General features: G+C 49.2%; 1 protein-coding gene across 3 annotated transcripts; it reads right to left on the reverse strand.

The window, feature by feature from the left end:
• Positions 1-998: 998 nt before the first annotated feature.
• On the reverse strand, positions 999-17,320 carry GFI1 (growth factor independent 1 transcriptional repressor). 3 transcript variants are annotated; one of them, XM_075936535.1, is made up of 7 exons: positions 17,184-17,320; positions 13,318-13,541; positions 12,761-12,967; positions 6,410-6,825; positions 6,186-6,323; positions 3,815-3,980; positions 999-2,387 (listed from the first exon to the last, which is right to left on the reverse strand). In XM_075936535.1, exons 2-7 carry the CDS (start codon positions 13,430-13,432, stop codon positions 2,209-2,211), a joined length of 1,221 nt encoding a protein of 406 aa, XP_075792650.1. In that variant the 5' UTR covers positions 13,433-13,541; positions 17,184-17,320; the 3' UTR covers positions 999-2,208. The 3 variants fall into 3 exon arrangements, with proteins under 3 accessions (XP_075792650.1, XP_075792651.1, XP_075792652.1); XM_075936536.1 differs by lacking the exon at positions 17,184-17,320 and adding an exon at positions 16,931-17,172; XM_075936537.1 differs by lacking the exon at positions 3,815-3,980.
• Positions 17,321-18,318: the final 998 nt, after the last annotated feature.

The raw sequence follows: 18,318 nt of genomic DNA on the forward strand, positions 1-18,318 counted from the left end.
AGGCTGCCTGAAGCACTGGAGAACTCTAAAGTGCTTAATTTGGAGTCATCTTTCTGATGTCAGTGAGTCTGGTCAAGAGTGAAAAGAATCTTTCTGAAGAGAGAAGGTGGAGTGTATTTCTGTTGGGATCTGAAATCTGAGGTCAGCAAGGAAGTCCCCTCTGAATTCACGTCTCAGTATTCCAGCCTCCATTCTGCTTACTGTTTTTCCTGTAGAGCCCATTTAAAATATTTCCTTGTCACCTCCATCCTGCCAAATCCTCATCCCTCATAGCTTCATCTCTCACTGGTGCTGCCTCTAGTGTTCCCTGAACTATCCTCTTGGACCCCATATGTCATGTCGCTTCTTTCTCTCTTTCTTCAAATGCCTTCCCAAACCCCACTTTTCCTCTAACAATTACTTACTCTCTTGTGCCAAGTTTATTGACTATCCCTCCGTACGTGAACTAATACCAAAATGTACAATTACAGGATCTTATTGTGCATTTCTCTCTCCCCATCTCCTCCTGGCATGCTGTTACCTTGTTCCTTTGTGTCATGTCTTGCTACGCTTAATAAAGGAATTTGATGTGCTTGATTGAGTTCAGTGGGCCTACTTGTGTGCAAATTTACTCACGCACATAAGTGCTTCAGGAGAGGGCCTTCATTTGACAGCTCTGTGAGAAAGGGTTCATGGGTGAAATTTTCAAAGTGACTCAGTACTTAGGTGCAGATTTTTAAATGAATTCAGGCATTGCTGCACTTGCTGTGGCAAGGCCCAAGATGAGAGCTGAATGCCTAAATACCTTTGAGGATATGGGCCTAATTCCTATTGACTTGCAATGAGAAATATGCTCCTAAGCCCCTATCTTTTAGGTTCCTAAATCATTATGGTCCTTTTGAAAAATCTGTCCCATGTATAAAGTGTCATGCCCACCTATTGCAATATATATAATGTTGCATAATAATAGTAAATTTTCTAATTTTGTTAAGTTCTGTCCTTCAATAAAAATAACTGTACAGGATCCTCAATACTTTATTAATTTAAAACGTTATTCCAATAAATATGAACCAATAAACATAAGACACTCCGTAAAATCAAAATAAAGATATTTACAAGCCTGCCAACAAAGTAAAAACAGCATATTTTTCCACTGAGGTACACACAAGGTCATGTAAGGCAAATTCAATTGATTACATGTTCAAAACGATCCCTGCCCACCCAAGCAAGGCATGATAGCATTTAAATTTTTTTTTAAATCCCTAACATACAAACAAGTCTATTAGGAACTTGTTAGCAACTTCCCAGTTACTTATAATCAAACCCAGAATGCTGGTGCTGATGGACATTTGGGACAGAAAGCCTGTGCCTGCTATTTGGTACTGTCTTTTTCAGTCAGGGCAATCAGTTGTGCTCAGGAGTTCCTAGTTATGAGGCATTAGTCTGTGCTTTGGCTTTTCCTATTAGTTCTTTAATAGGCCTCTCCTTCCCTAACTACTATAGAGCAAAATCCCAATCTTTTCAGACAAGAAACCCCATTCCTAACACACACAAACATTCATGCAACCAGGCCTTGTCTATACAGACAGACAAAGCTGGAAGGACAGGAGACATGGGCCTGATTCACTTCTCACACTAGTTTTACAGCAGTGTTAAGTCCTGACTTACACCAGTCTGAGTCAGATCAGAACCAGGCGCAAGTTGATCCCTTGGTGCTGAAAGCAGCAAAATATCCAGTGCAGCTCTTTCACTGCAAGCCCTCCTGATAGAGAATGGTCAATAAAGCTATTTAGCAGTCAAACTCCACAAAAGCAAGCACTTTTCATAACCTTACCAAACAGCTCGGTGTGTTTATCATGTAAACTCTGTTTCCCTGCACGTTAATTTCAGAAATAAAAAGGTGAAAGAATTCATCTCGCTGTGGGTGAAGGACTTCCCAGCTCACAGATATGTTCTAGCTTATCCACACTTGGAGCTTAAGGTTTCAGGTGGAAATGTTTATTTTCCAGTGTTGAGAGAGAGAAAGAGGGAAAGCCCAGCCTTTCAGATCCACTTTCAGGGTCCTTCTGGTTGAACTTTCAAAGCAGTGTCCTGTCCTGTCCCTCCTGAGCTCCGGTCCCAAAAGGTAATGTCAGAGTCTGTGCTAAAGGGCATGACTCAGGGTCATCAGGGAAGTATGGGAATTTGTTCACATAGTGTTGTAGGTGCTTTCTGTATCACAGCTGCGTCTCATTTCAGACCATGTTGTGTCTCCCGATGTCTCCTTAAATCCACCTTCCTCTGGAAGCCTTTGCCACACAGATCACAGCCAAAGGGCTTGAAACCAGTGTGCTTACGACTATGGGTGATGAGGTTGGAGCTCTGGCTGAAGGCTTTCCCACATACCTGGCACTTGTGGGGCTTCTCACCTACAAGGAAAAGGGGGTAAAGAAGGCAGGCCCGATATTAGACAATCGGTATAGCACACAGGCAGAGCCAGGGCAAACTAGCCACAGTGGATGTACCCCATGCTTTCACGTGATGACAATGTTGCATACAATCATCCCTAAGTGATCACAGAGCACAGACACTCTCTGGGACAATACTGTGGGTGAAACTCTGCCCCACCCAAGTTAATGGCAAAACTCCCATTGCTTTCAGTAAGAACAAGACTTCAATCTATGTTCCGTTTCAGTAATGTATGTTACCAGATTTTGGTCCAGCTTGTGTCAGTGTCACTCCAGAGTATATCTATGAGCTGAGTTAGAATCTGGCCAAAGATCTGGCCGATAACGTCCAATTTAAAAAAAAACGACTGGCTTTTCAATTCTCTTCCTCCATTCCATTTTACCATTTAAATGGTTCAACTGAACCATTTTTTTCAAATGTCACCAGTTTAAAGTATAGGTACTCAACTTGAGACAAACTGTAAGTGGCTTTACTCTGAAGTTTCACTAGAGTAAGCGAGACCAAATTTATAATAATAATAATAATATGTAAGTTCGTTTCTCAAAACCACTTGTGACTCTTAGAAAATCAAATACTTGGACAAACAGCACTTATTTTCTATATGTATATTCAGATCACTATTATTTTCTATGATTTAAACACATGATGCTAGCAGTTTGAAAGGGAAGCTTCATTTTTAAAGATGTCTGAGAAAACCTGCTGCCTCTTTCTAATAACATTCTTAGAAAAATGGCTTCCTTGAGTAATTTATCTGCAGTGTATTAATTTCTATATGCATTAGCACCAACAATGAAACTTGAGAACTGTGCACCTTTCCTCCCATTATATGCCAGACTGCAACCATTTGATTGGAAAATCCGGGTAGAAACCCAATAGAGAGATAATCACTGAGTAAATATTTAGAATGAGAGTTGGACCCTGGGCCCTTGAGTTTAGTGTTTAATCTAGAGGAGGAGGCTGCTGCTGCTGCTATTGTAAAGTGGCAGGCTCTGCAGATGGAGATGTTGCAGTCAGATTCACCTGTCATTTTCCAAGAGCCCCCAGCTCTAAATCAAGGCCATATGAATATATTGCTTTACAAGTCATTTGACTGAGAAGCCCTTCCAAATAAACACAGGGTGGATCCTATTAAAGCAACACTGATTGGACAGTGAGGATTTCAGTTATTAAACAGAGGCTGCTCATGAAACCGAGGTCAAATTCCGCTTTTTTGCACCATTGCTCTGCTTGGGTTTCCATAGTGTGAGCTACCCTTCTGGTGCAAGAACCCGGCAAAGGGAGCTGCAAGGTCTAGCTGAAGATAAATGGATTGGTGGGAAGGAAAAATCTCCATTTCAGAATCTATTTTAATGAATAAGGCATGAAAACCAGCTGCTGCAGGACTGACCTGTGTGAATGAAAGTGTGTTTCTTCATGTCAGATTTCTGGTGGAACCGTTTCCCACAGTACTGACAGGGATAGGGCCTGGTGTCTGAGTGGATGAGCAAGTGGGTGGACAGGGTGGAAGATCTCTTAAAACTCTTGCCGCAGATCTTACAATCAAAACTGCGCTCCTGCAGAAAGAGTGAAAAGACATCCCATTATGCCACAAGATCGCCAACGATGCAGTCTGCCTGTCAGTGCATTAACAAACACCCCTAGGAACCACATCATCCTCCGCAGTACACACCAGGCCCAGTGGACACACTAACCTAGGCATTACTCCCACACTTGGTAAAACACCTCATTGATTCACAGAAAAATTCATTTTCCTCCCAATTCTAATCACTAGTCAGACCTAGTTATTGAATGGAACGGCTCTTCCAAAGGAAGGGGCTGTGTGTGGGAGTAGCTACTTGGGTGCCCCAGACTGTGCGCTACACAGGGGGCTCCAAGAAAGGAGACATGAGACTTTGCTAATTAGCCCAGCTGCCCCATCGTAGCCTACGGTGGCATTTGGGTAATGACTTTGGCAAGGTACAGGACCCTGCCTGCTGAGGACTGTGGGAGGGTAAGGCATTGAAAGGAACTTTTGGATTGGGTTGAATTGTATTGGGCAGTTGATGTTTGCTGCTAGATTTGCTTTTTGTCGCAATTCAAATCAAAGGTGCCAAGGTCTTTAACAAAAGAGCCCTTTGATTGCTAATATTTTCACAAATCAAAATACATACACTTGGAGTCACCAGTGCCTCTCCCTCCACACCTCTTCCCCTCAGACCTTTAGACACCACACCACACATTCCTCTTCTCCCTTTGCATACACTCCTGTGCTCCCTCTTAATTCCCCATCACAAACTCCTCTGATTCTTCAATCTTGTTCCCCTACCAGGCACTCCTCTCTTCCTCCAAGACCTTGCTATGCTTTACAGACACATCTCCCTGCTTTAGGTCTGTATTTGGCAGGCAGCATTTGCCTATTGTGTTTTCCCCCAAATCTTTTTTCCTCACATTTTTAATACAGTACGTTGCTCATTTGTCCACTGTTTAACTGGTGAGATTTCCCTTTCTTAGGGGCCCTGCAGTTGCACACTCATTCACATGTAAATAAAACAGCAAAAAAGGTCTGTTTGTAACTCTGTCCTCCTGAAGCTGATCTTAGGAAGGAAGATTTGCCAGGCCAGGTGGGTGGGCGAAGGGAAAATACAGTACAATATCAGCAAGGTGGAAAAAGTTACAAATCCTCCTACCAACATTAACGACCATATTCTTCTTGTGACTCAGCTCACACTGAGATGGGTGAAGTCTGCTTTCTACAGACAACTGGGTATTCGGATGCTCCCTGCACATACACACTAACTAAAAAGGACGGCAGATTCGCTCCTTTTGGGGGAAAGCTGGCAAGATGGGGACAAACAGTTCCTTTAACTGCTACAAAAAGTCCATCATCTCTCCCACACAGTCCTGACTTTGTGTGAGAGTGAGAGGCAAATTCATGACATGAATGGCTGTTTTATTGTAAAGTGCCATCAATGTCCATAGCTCCTTACAGAAAAACAGGGGGCCTGGGACCTTTGGAGGGAATTTGGTATGTATACTGTTTTGTTGATTCCATTACTCTATATAGGCTACATCTACATTGCAGGCTTCTTGTCCAAGAACTGTTTTGCTCAAGAGTTCTTGCTTAAAAGATCTTGCACAAGAGCGCATCCACACTGCCCATGTGATTTTGCGCAACAGATGTGCTTTTGTGCAAGAGTGTCCATGGCAGTATGGACACTCTCTTGCACAATAAAGCTCTGATGGCCATTTTAGCCATAGCCTGTTGCCCTTCACACTGCCTTCTTGCACAAGAGCTGTTACTCAAGAGGGCTTATTCCTCGTTGGGAGAGGAATAACTCTTGTGCAAGAAGCCCTCTTTTCTGATACTTTTACTGTAAATTTACTTGTGCAAGAACATGCGTTCAGTGTAGATGCTCCACAAGTTTTTGTAGAAGAACAGCTGTTCTTGCACAAAAAAGCCTGCAGTGTAGATGTACCCTATGTTTATAGTGCCTGAATCCCAGATACCCACATGTCACCCTGTTCTCCTCTACCTTCCACTGTGCCTCCATCATTTCCAGCACTCTCCTTCCTCTGACAGCCACTATGCCACTCAGATTCCTTACCCTGAATGCCTTCCTGCCACTCGGCCCGCTCACCCTTCATGCCCATCAGCTCTATCCTCTCACCTCAAGTGCCCATCTACCACCATCCAGTTGCCTCTGCTGCCTCTTTAACTCTGCACCCATGGCCCTAGCAAGCTTCCTTGGCATAACACCCACCCCTGCCTTGGCTCTTACTTGGGAGTGCACAGTCTTGTGCTGCTCCAGGCTGACCGCATGGCCAAAAGTCTTGCCACACATGTCACAGGCAAAGGGCCTGGTGCCACTGTGTGAGCGGCGTACATGCACCTCCAAGCCATGGGGGGTGGAGAAAACCTGAGAGGAGAGAACACACAAGGGTCAGGCAGGTTAGAATGGGGAGTCAGAGGTTTGGGTAGGAGCGGAATGGAGGAGGTTCCTACCTTGCTGCATTTGACACACTTATAGGAGCCAGTGCTGATCAGCAGTGGGCGGCACAGAAGCTCTGACTCCACCTTGATCCCACCTGGGCCTTTCTCCTGCTGCAGCCCAGACTGGGACTCTGCATAGAGGCCTGGTGTTGCTGCTGATGGCCGCTCAAAGAGTCCTGGCCCAGTAGAGCTGAAGTCACCATAAAGTCTCAGGGCTGAGCCACACTCTGCCCTGAATAGGGCAGACTCTGAGCTCCGCTCACAGAAGAGCCCCAGGGCTGAACTATGCTCCAGAGTTGGGCAGGGCCTGTAGTTCTGCACCAGATGCCTGAGCTCTGAACTGCCCAGGGTGCTCCATGCATATGGCTTGAAGGGCACTGAGAAAGGGGGCGCCTCATCCAAGGAGGGACAAACAGAACGCTCAGATGCTGTGGAAACACAAGGGGAGGGAATGATTAGTGGGGTTCATAGCACAGCTACCACCCACTGGGTGCAAAGCCCAACATAGGTTTCAAAATCAGACGCCTATCAGTACTGCACACTCACTCACAGGAGGGCTGCCTCCTAACCTCTCACAAAGGGGTCTGGAAGATGGGGGCGAAGGGTCACAGCCACACTGCACACACCTCCAAAGCCAGCTTTTCAAAAATGGACACTAGTTTGGGGTATCTCCATTTTTGGGTGGCCATCTTGGACCCTTCAACCTGATTTGCACAGATGTTGCTCACCTGCATTTCCCACTGACTTTGACTAGAATTTTGGGTACTCAGCACCAATGAAAAACATATCCAATATGTGTGTCAGACTGGACACCTAAAATTAATGGCTACATTTAAAATTTATCTAATTGGTTAATTAGTAATGTAAAGCACACATGATTAATTAATTAATTAATTAATTACGCTTGCGCTTCAATAACATTTTCCATATTCTCCTATGTATACCATTTTGAATGTGCCAGTAAGAGGTCCCTAGGTAAAAATGTGTTGTGTTTCCACTTTTAGCAGAACTGAAATCCTTCTGTTTGACAACTTAATGCCTGAATTAGTTTCCAGATTTGGCACCATAAGTCTTTAGAGGACAGTTAAATTGTCTCTCTAATGTTCCTCACTTTTCCAGAGGAAACATTTTAAAATAGTCTCTTGCTGAAAAGTAGCAATTTTACACTCTTATCTCTCTGGGTTCCTCTCACCAAACAAGTATGGCCCTCACAAACTGAATTTCACATACTCCAGCCCTCATAAACACAGTATGAAAACCTTGCACATAAGCCACATTTAAAATAAAAGACACAAAAGAGAGTTATTGCTCTCTTCCTGGTCATAATCTATATGAATTGCACCATGATGGACTGCTGGAGGCTCAGGTACCTCACTTACTGCTGTTTTTGCCAACAAAATGAAAACAAAAATGTTTGAAGTGTTTTGGAGTTTGTGCTTTGCCAAATGTTTCCAGCCAGTGCTAACCTGAGCCAGCAGTTCTGTTCATACCCCAGGTGAGGGAGACGAACAGCAGGGGTATAGAAATGGACTCTGGGAAAGAGCTTGAGCTCTGGAGAGCAGGGTTTGGAGGATGTGAGTTTTCAAATGCTTGTTGAAAACCAAAAGGGTTAACAGAGACGTTCAAGGGAGCGTAGGAGGCAGCTCAGAGTTAGGCCAAGAGACACAAAGAGATAGAACTCAGTTGATTTGGCACCAGCAGATTGGATCTTGAAGGGCTTCCACCTGGACTCCCCATTACACCAGCCAGCAGCACAGGGGCAGTCAAATGTTTCTGTGCTGAGGTGCCTGTGTATCAAGGGTTCCCCATAGCATAACTGCACTGTTGGGCTAAGAAGAAGAGGCAACAGTGGGGCGTGTTTAATTAACCCTTCTCACATTGATGCTGCTACAGAGAGCTATTGGGCTTCATCACTCCACCAGCTGCCTAAACAACCTCTCCTTTTGCTCAGCCAAAAACCTCTTCCAGAAACTCCCACTTTTATAGCCATAAATTACTCCCCTGGCTCCTTATATGCCCAGTCAATTCCTGGCTTCCAAAGGTAAAGTCACAACCTCTCAACACCCCCTGACCACACCAAGATGAGGGAGATGTGTGGCTATGTATGCAGTAAAGCAGGGAGCGGAGATGGAAGAGCACTGAATGATTTAGCTGCTTCTTTCCATGTAGGCAAACCCACACCTCACACTCACACACACACACACCATTGACAGGTAGGAAATGGGTCTGTAGTGCTAACATGATGGTGAGCAGGGGCCCAGCAGCTTGTCAGCCTGTCAGCTCTCTCCCTTCTTCACAGCCAGGGTCACAGCTCTTGTCATTTTATTTTGGCACAAGTCTCTGAGCATTTGTTGTTTCTCTTAAAGCCCCAGCTCCCGGAAGGATGTGATTTCATCAGCACTGCAGCTTGCTTTCAGCTGTGAACAGTAGCAGGCTCCCCTGGCTGGGTGTAAAACTAGAAACAGGCCCCCTGAATGCCCCAGTACTAATAGGCTCAATGAAAAGACCCCAACACTCTTGTCTGTAATGTCTCATGATTGTTAAGCCAGTCTCTGTGTTTTGGGGGGAGGGGCAGACTTATGCTTTGGCACCCTTGGAATAGGCAATGGGGACTGGCCCCATTGGGCTGTGAAGACCAGCCTTGTTGAGTCCCACCCCAACAGATACCCACATTTCCTGCCCTCCCCCTACACACAAACACACACTACCCCCTCACTAAGCGCACACACACCGCCCCCTCACTAAGTGTGCACACACACACACAGCCCTCTCACTAAGCACACACACACACACCGGCCCCTCACTAAGTGCGCTCACACACACACACACCACCCCCTCACTAAGCACTCGCACATAGATACACACACACACACACACACACACACACTGCCCCCTCACTAGGAGCACAACACTCACACACCGGCCCCTCACTAAGCATGTGCACACACACACACTTCCCCCTCACTAAGCGCACACACACCGCCTCCTCACTAAGCGCGCACACACACACACACACCGCCCCCTCACCAAGCACACACACACACACGCTGCCCCCTCACCAAGCACACACACACACACCGGCTCCTCACTAAGCGCACACACACACACTGCCCCCTCACCAAGCACACACACACATACACACACCACCCCCTAACTAAGCACACATACACACACCACCCCCTCACTAAGCACACACACACATACACACACCGCCCCCTCCCTAAGGGCTGGAGGGAGTCGCAGAAGCACAACACACACTACTCCCTCCCCTCAGCCACCACTACAGGGCAGAGTCATGTCCCGCCTTCCCTCCCCCCACCCAGCTCCGCCAGGCACGCAGGTGCCGCCGTTTTGTCGGGTTTTGCACAGGTCATGCAAGGGAGGGGAAGAACCCCTCCCCCATAAGGGCCAATGAGACTAAATGTCTGAGCTAATAAAGGACTGCGTTATACAACACTGCACACACCCCATCTCTCCGCCTTCCTGGGCAGAGCCTCATACCTGGGGCAAGGCATCATGCGAAGACAAGAGCAATGATTTATTTACTGGTGTGTATGAATGTGCTCGATACTAACGTTTTTATGGCCTATGTCCGGCCGGGTGTCATTACACACACACATGCACAGAGAGCTGATCGGTATTAGTGCATTTACAGACCATCGTCCTGTGGATAAATACGGTAGCTTTTATGCTACTTATAAGTGCAAGTAGTAATATTACAAATACATTAACCCTGTACCAATGGCTGTGGCACGGAAATAGACTGTTCACATTTTAGGCACTAGTGCAATGTGACTACATATACTCAGCCTGCGCATCCCATGAACCGGGCACATAAATGATCTTCAGTCCCGCCATTCGCGTAGCAGGCGAACCTCGTATCTTCGGTAGGTTCTGCCTCTCTACGCGCGCACGGACTCTCACTGCCGCTGCCCTGTCTGAGTGTGGTTGGGAAACGCCGTTTCTCTTTTCTTGTCCAGCACAGCAACGATCTTGCGGCAGGAGACTAAATCCCGCCGTGAAAAATCAAGCAGTTTAGCGGCACGTTCTTGGGGGCTAATTACCCCTTCATTGGATTGACGTTCTGGAGCAGGGACCTTAGCGAGGGAATGGGGGGGGGGGAGGAGAAAGATACGGGGGGAGGGTGCGACTCTCCTAATCCGGCTTGCCAGACAGTCCCTACCTGCCTGTGTGTTGTTGCCAATCTGGATGGACCATTCCGCGGATCGCTTGGAGCAGTCTGAGTAGGGGACACACCTGCCGGCTGGGATCAGCAGATGCCAGGGACGCTTGCAAGCCCCCTTCACTCCTAGGAGATGTTTGCTAAGACTGTAAAGGGCACAGATCCCATCGCATAATCCGTTTGATCTCCACACGTCTCTCTCCTTTTGTTAAGACCCTCGCTAGGAACGCACCTTCCCAGAGACTGGACTCACAATAAATGAATCGCTATAGGGAAGTTAATTCAGGAGGGGAAAAATCGTGTGTGTGGGGGGGAACTCCTAAGTACAGCTCTGGGGAAGAGATCTCTCTCCGCATTTTTAGACACACATGGCGGATGAGGACACAGGTGTTACCTGTCCAATTTTTGTTGGCGAAAGGGACACGCTTTCGAGCTTACACGAAACTGTTCTTCAGGTCCGTGTAAACAAGACAGCGTGTCTCTCTCGCCAACAGAAGTGAGTCCAAGAAAAGATCCCAGATCACCCTTATGCACCTCTAATATCTCTAGCTGGGACCAAAATGGCTATAACAACTCCCCTTGTGTGGACACACTGCGACTGGAGCGCAAACTACACTTCCCTTTCCAGGAGTCATTAGTATTTTGGAGAAAATAGTATTGTTGTTATTATCGTTATCATCATTATTATTATGCTTTTATTATTAATTTAGAATGCAAATCACTTTCAAAACTAGATCAAATTGCATCCCCACATTTTGTCTTTTGTACAACTTTATTTGCCTGGAATCAAGTCATGGGTTTTTTAAAAGAATTTCACTAGCAGATGAAGACATGGATAGGCAGAGACATTACAGGGACAAAGTAGGGATGAAAATGAGGAAGCGATTTTTGTCTGTGAGGGTTTGTTAATCTTGCAAAGCCGAGACTATTTTTTTCCTTTTCAGCGACAGAAATTACTGCTTTTTGTACCGAGTTTATGCACTCACACGCTTTGTCTTTTTTCAGCTGCAGCTATTTAACCCAAGCAATAAAAAGCTTTGTTATTTTTGTTATAAAACGACACGATTGTATTTTTAAACGAGATAGTATTCAAGCCAAAGTCAGGTCTGCATCTTCTCCCACTGCTCTGGCCACATCAAAGGCACAACCATGGAGCTAGAGACAGAGCTGTAGCTATAAATGTGAGCTTCCTGGATTTGGGGTGTTTAAATCTGACCGTCATTATTTTCATCTGTTTTTCAGGAGTGTATTTTTAGAAAAGAAAAAAATCCTCTTTTAGACAAGAAACAAATAACTTGAATGGGAACTATGAAAGTGTCTAACAGATAATACAAACACACCCACCCATCCTTTTGTTTACTCGAGGTGTATAGATAGCCGTGTAGCTACGTTTACTAGCTTTCATAAGACATATACCCTGGTACAATCCGATCAACCATATACGCAGGCACAGAGACCTTCAATCACATTCTTCGCTACACTGCAGCAGCCTATTATATTAGACACCAACAAAACTAATTTTACACTCCTGTTACTGGCATTCTTCAATATTTCAAGGCTTTTAAGTCAAATGATTCTTTTATTATTCATTCGTGTCCACGCTAAATCCGGGCTACATACTGTTCATTCTGAAACCAATGGGAATGTTGAACTAATCTTCTGAACGAAACCACCTCTATAGGTGCGTGTTTAAAACGGCAGTACCATGCACAGGGAAGCCCGTTTCCAACCCAAAGCAAGGTCCCAGGGTGGTCAGGAGTCAGTGTGACACATGCGGGGGCTCTCGTCTTAAAAGCTACACGAGCAGTACAAGCGGGAAAACAGCTGGCAAAGGCTGCATTTCTCTATCCCTCCCTGTTCGGTTTTCTTTTTTCTTCAGCATGCGAGGAAGTGAGTTGGAGCTCAGGAAAGCTTGTGCCCTAATGGATGGGCTAGTCTTTAAAGTACCACGGACTCCCCGCTGTTTTTGCATTTGCAGTGCTGATGGGGAGCGTGTATCTGGCAGGATGGTCTGTGGCCAGAGCGCCCCATATTCCAGCAGCACTCTCCAGCGGCTGGGACCTGCCCCGAGGGCTGGCTCCCTGAGAGAGGCCAGAAACCGAGACAGACCCTTCCCCTGAGCTCCCAGCCGCGCACGGGCCCCCCTCCCAGGCAGAGACCCCAGCCGGCGCGGGCCCTACCTGGCGAGACGGACGGGGACGGGGGTCTCCAGAAGTCCTCGAACTCCGACGCCCTGTCGCAGACGCTGCCCTCGCAACTAGGAGCCGAGTCTGAAGAGCCATCGACGGCCTCGCTCAGGTGGGATTCCGGGGAGGCGCGGCCCCGGGGGGGCTCCGGGTCCCGGAGGCCCGAGCTGCACCGATCGGTCTCTCCCGGGATCTTACTGTCTGTCGGGCACAGAGGCGAGAAGGGCCCTTACCAGGGGCAGGCGGGAGAGCAGCACCCGCGGAGCCCCTGCCTCCGGCCAGGGCAGTGGCCAGGCTGGGACCCCCGGGCCCCGCAGCCCCAGTTCAGCCACTTTCCAGGCCTGGGCTGGGGCCGGCTGCACGAGAACCGCATTCAGACACTAGGCGAGGGCACGGGGGGCTCAGCCCCCTGGACAGCGCCCCGGGCTGCTCTCCTCTGTATGGGGCGGGCGCCGGGCAAGGGGCAGGGGCATGGTCTCATCCGTGCCCCATCGATCCACGCTCCCAGCCCTCCGCGGTGCTCCCCAGTCCCTGGGCTGGGCCCTGCCTACCTGCACAGATGCGGGCCAGCACGCTGTCCAGCCGCAGGCTGTAGTCCTCGTCAGGCGCGCGGGGCTGGTGGTAGCTGTGCGCCTTCTTGCTCTTCACCAGGAACGACCTGGGCATGATGAGGCTGCGCCTGTCGGTCCCCGCGGCGGTGTCCGCGCCCCGGGCGCCCCAAGTCGCCAGCCGCGCCACCCGCGAACCTCCTTAAATCTCCAGCCTTGGCTGTGCTCTGCGGAGAGATCGGACAAGCCATTGGCTCGGGCTCTCCGGGGGGACCGGGAATCGGGACAGGGCGGGGCGGGGGCGAGGGGCCGGGGCGGGGGCGGAGCGTGCAGACGGGGCGGGCGCTGCTCACCAGGTGGCATTCAGACAGGTGGCTTCCAACCACCGCCTCAGCCAGAAACGCAGCGAGCGCCGGGGGCGGGGGAGGCTGTTTCTTGGGTGTCTCCAGCCGGCTGGGAAATCAAACCCGCAGCGCTGCGAAGCCCTGACCCGGCTCTTTCCCTCGGGTGTTACTCAAACCGGGTCGTTACGCAATGGCCCTCTCCCCTCCTATCTTTCATCAGCAGGGTGGGCTGGTGCGAGAGGTGTCGCTTGCAGTTTGTTGAGCAACGGGGCAGCCAACAGACCCGAGAGCGAAATAACCCGCCTTTTACACCAGCCTCCCCTGGAGTGTTCCCCCGGGAACAGGCAGGAGGGGTCACCGACTTACTGGGGGTAAACGGAGCAAATTCTTCACTCACACAGTCCTAGCAAGGGAGGGAAAAGGGAGACACATTCTTGGCCCCACAAATATCACGGTGCCCTCCTTTCCCCTGAAACAGCCAACAGCACAACAAAGCTGGAGACACTGGTTTCTAATGGAACTTTGGCAAAGCGGCCCCAGCTACTCCAATGTAAATGTAACAAACGTAAAATCCATCAGCTGCGATATTGTGCTCGGGCAAGTTCCGGGTAATTCGCAGCCTGGCAGGCTCTTCCCTCGCGCACACTAGCAATAGCTTGTATCAGGCGGACCGTGTGGCAGGTGAATTGCAAACAGAGCGGGGGAGGGGGAGTATCTTTGCTCTGTTCTGCTGCAGAGGAAGGTCCTGGATTACTGGGAGAATGGAAAGTTTATTCAAGCGCATCACAAAAGAAACGCCAACTACGCGCCTGCTGTCTGCTGCTCCTGGAAAAGAAGGAAAGCAGCAGCCTTCAGGTGGATACCTGCTGTCTGATCGCTAGATAATGAAGTGAGGTCGCCAAATGTTCATTTACCCCTCCCTCCGAACAGTGAACAATCTCTGCCAGACACTTGATTCCGCGTGGACAGTCTCCTCGTATTTACATTAGAACAATGAGTTAAAAACCAGCAGCGAAGCGTAGCCGCCTCCAGGACAACACATCTCAAAAACGATGTAACGATTGCATGCAACCTGGAAATACACCATATCCCTGACCTAGAGACCGTCTCCTAAAGGGGCTTCGCCTATATCAATGTAAATGGGATTAATTTGCTTAGGGAAAGAGCATAATGAAATCAACAAACTAAATCCAAAATCTGAGTTGTCGATTTTGTAGCGCCATAGTACACTTCTCCATAGCACACGCCTGTCCCCTTTCAAATATTCTCTGTTGAATAAACTAAAAAATAAAAAAGTGTAAAAACATTTTAACTGTCAATGAAAAACCGAGATCTCTCCACAAACTTGGATCGAAGAGAAATCTGGGGGAGAAAAGTGGGTCTGCAGGATTCCTTTGGGGTCTCTCTAGTTAGGGATTTAATGAACAGACCGAATGTGCTTTTCGGATGAGATTAGTTCAAACTCCGCCTCAGAGCTGGGCTCCCACAAGACTTTTACTCGGTACTTTGCTGAAGTCAAATCCCCCCTGTCTGAACTCTAATGTGGGTTTGTTTTCTACCAATGCCGGATCGCCAGTCGTGGGGTAAGGAGCCAGCCTGACCTTTTGTGGGTAAAGAAAGATAGATGCTGGATCTTGTCAGTACGGCCCATTGAATTCATACTGGGCTTCAGTTTGTTACGGACAGCTAAAAGAGGTCCTGCCTGATTTCATTTACGGGTGGGACCGGGCCCAGAGAAGAACCAATCAAGGTCTATATTTACATTTTTTTCAACTGGCAGCGCTGTAATTTACAAGACCAGCAATCAATCGATTTGCCTTTCGTTACCCACACAGGTGTTTTAATATTTATTCTGCCTCGTTCATTTTCGTGCCATCGAAAAAATGTAAACAAATATAGTACATGTTATCGAATGACACCATTTTAAATCCCCTGTAAATTAAAATGGATATTCTCTTTACAGGGTCGCTCGAAAAGCAGTTGTTCTCTTCGCTACCCTGTTTTCACGTCGTTCTGTTTGCTACAGACTGGTGGGAGAGTTTCTCCTCTGCTCCACCTGTTTCTCAATTCATCCTTGAGAAAGAGGCACAGTTAAGTATGAAAGGAAGGAGGGAAAATCAAAGTGGCTTGATAAATTTGTCGATATCTTTGTTGACATGTCTGCCCTCTGTTGATTCACTGAGACCGCAGCAGAAGGGCCTCAACATATTTCAAACACTTAAAAAAAATCTCCACTTCTGTTTTTTTCCCTCCAAAAGCCAGGCACCTCTGTGCCATGCAGTAGCCCTCTCCAGCATCGCTCCAATTGCGTGCCCTCCAACACGTGTGCGCGCGCAGTGCTGTCCACACTGCCCCTCTTGTCTTTCCACCCAATATTTGTGCACACGGCTGGAAAGGAATTCGTTGCCTTAGATCCAGTTTGTTAGAGCAACTCGCTGCTTTCCCTTGAACAAGACAAATCGATTTTCTTATCTCAGGTTCTGGCTGCTTGCTTAAATCTGCGCTCCCTGCTGAAACCCAAGGCCAGGTTTTGTTTTTTCCCCTGAGATCGCAGATAATCCCAGCCAGTAAATGTGGGAACCCGACTTCCCAAACCCAGCTGGCACGATGCGACCCACCAGTAAGGAGGCGAAGCATTTGGCAGGACCTCGGAGGACGTGTAAATAACAGCAGAGCTGCGCCCCAGGGAAATCAAGACCCGCGTTCCCCCAGGATGCTGGCGCTCAGCGCAGGCTTTTCAGACACATGGATGTCAGACCCCGAGCGGGGCGGGGGCGTCCCCGGGGTTCCCAGTGGGGGGAGAAAGGGAGGGGGCGGGAGCAGGCCTGGCTTCCCGACAGCCTGTCACATTTCGCTTCCCTTGTCTCGATTCATGACTATTATTCGCCACGTGCTTTCGTTTCATTTTCTCCCCGCGGCTCTTGCTAACTGTGACCCTCACCGCCTAGGAGGAGGGAGGGAGGCGGGCAGCGGCTCCGCCCGCCCAGCGGGGCACTTTCAGCCCTTCGCCGGAGGGCAGGGCCAGGCCAATTTCCTTTCCCCGCAGTGCCCGGGGCGCGCCGCAAACACGCACCGCTGCGACCCAGACGGCAGCCGCCTGCCCTGCCCCGCTGGGAGGGGGGCCGCTTTCCTAACGGATCTGCCAGCGTGTCTCCCCGCCCTTGACCAGCCCTTCGGGGCTTGGGCCAGGGCCGTCTCCCTTGGGAGCCGCTGGCTCAGGGGCTGAGCCAAGAGCAGCGCCGGTAGCTTTCCAAGCGAAGGAAGCGCCTTACCATTTGGAAGCGCGGAGGGCGCCGGGCTGCAGCCAGCTCTGTGCCACACACACTCCGCTAGCTTCGGTGACTTTAAATGCAGTCTCCCTGGAGCTGGCGTTTTGCCCTTTTTTGTGTCAGCTCCCTCAGAGCACGGCCCCCAAAACCACAGATTCCACTTCCTGAGCGTTAGGAGCTTCTGCAGCAAAAAGTGCCTTTCAAAGCCCCACCGGAGCAACCCCGGGCGCTCTCTCGCTCCCTGAAAACGCCCTACCGTGCTCAGCTGCGCGGGGCTGGTCGCGGTGACATCCCGGTGTCACTCGGTCCCAGGGCGTCTCATGTCCCTCGGGGTTCTGCTCTAGAAATGACACCCAGCGAGCTGAACTATTCTGGGATCCTCTTCGACTTCCGCAACGAGAACAGGTCACAGATTCAAAACACTGATTGACTCAAAGAAAAAAACAAGGCGCGGGGGGTGGCTTGGGGACTGTGCTCGCAGGAGCTGACAGCAAACTGCAGGGCTATTCAAACCTCTGCCCTAGGAGGGGGAAGAAGCCCACGGGGCAGGCTAGCCTAGTCGGGTTTAAGGCAGAGCAGTGTACAAAGGAGACCTTCCCTAGCCCAGAAATAACTTGTTGTGGAAACTCTTTTGGGACACTTACGCCCAACAGCGCTGAAAATACCTTGAGACCCAAACCTAGAGGCTTGCTCATTTCCCTTTGGATGCAGGGAATGGTTAAATATGGAAGAGGTAGGCGAGATTCCTCCGACCCCCCCTGCGCACAGAGGCGAGTGTAGCTACAGAGTGATTCAAACACCGCAAGCAAGAGACACACTCAGCTGAGAGGGAAACCAACTGCCTCGAGCAGCCTCCCTTACCTAATTTCCGGTGGTCAGCTTGCTAAATTAGAGAGGATCTGTGAGAAAGGCGCTCGCCGCACGCAGCCTGCAGACCTGAAGTCACCAGAGCTAGCGGGGAAGGGAACAGCTCGGCTACTGCACCGTTATTATCCAATTTAGCAGCGCTCGCCGCGCTTTGCGCATGAAAACGTCCTCTAAAATTAGAGAGGGGCTCACAGCTCAGCCCTGGCAGCCACAGTTCTCCTGCCCCTGGCCCCAGTGTTTGCTGGGTTTCAGGCTATTGGCTCCTCTCATTCTCACAGGGGAGGGATAACTGTGTCACCATTCTCATCCTGACCTAGTCTTGATGGTGGATACATCCCAGCACCCTCCAGCCAGGAGTCTAATATTCCAGGGGTTGGTTTGGCCCTTGGGAGGGACAGCATTTCTTTTGGGGAGATCAACAGACAGAGTAAAGACTCCCTCCACCCCCAAGGGAAAGGCTGGGCTGCTGCTCACTTCCCCAACCTGCACAGAGATTTTAGGGCTTCCTAGCCACTGACAGCTAC

This window comes from Pelodiscus sinensis, chromosome 9 (genome assembly GCF_049634645.1).
Source record: "Pelodiscus sinensis isolate JC-2024 chromosome 9, ASM4963464v1, whole genome shotgun sequence".
In the NCBI taxonomy this organism is placed as follows: domain Eukaryota; kingdom Metazoa; phylum Chordata; order Testudines; family Trionychidae; genus Pelodiscus; species Pelodiscus sinensis.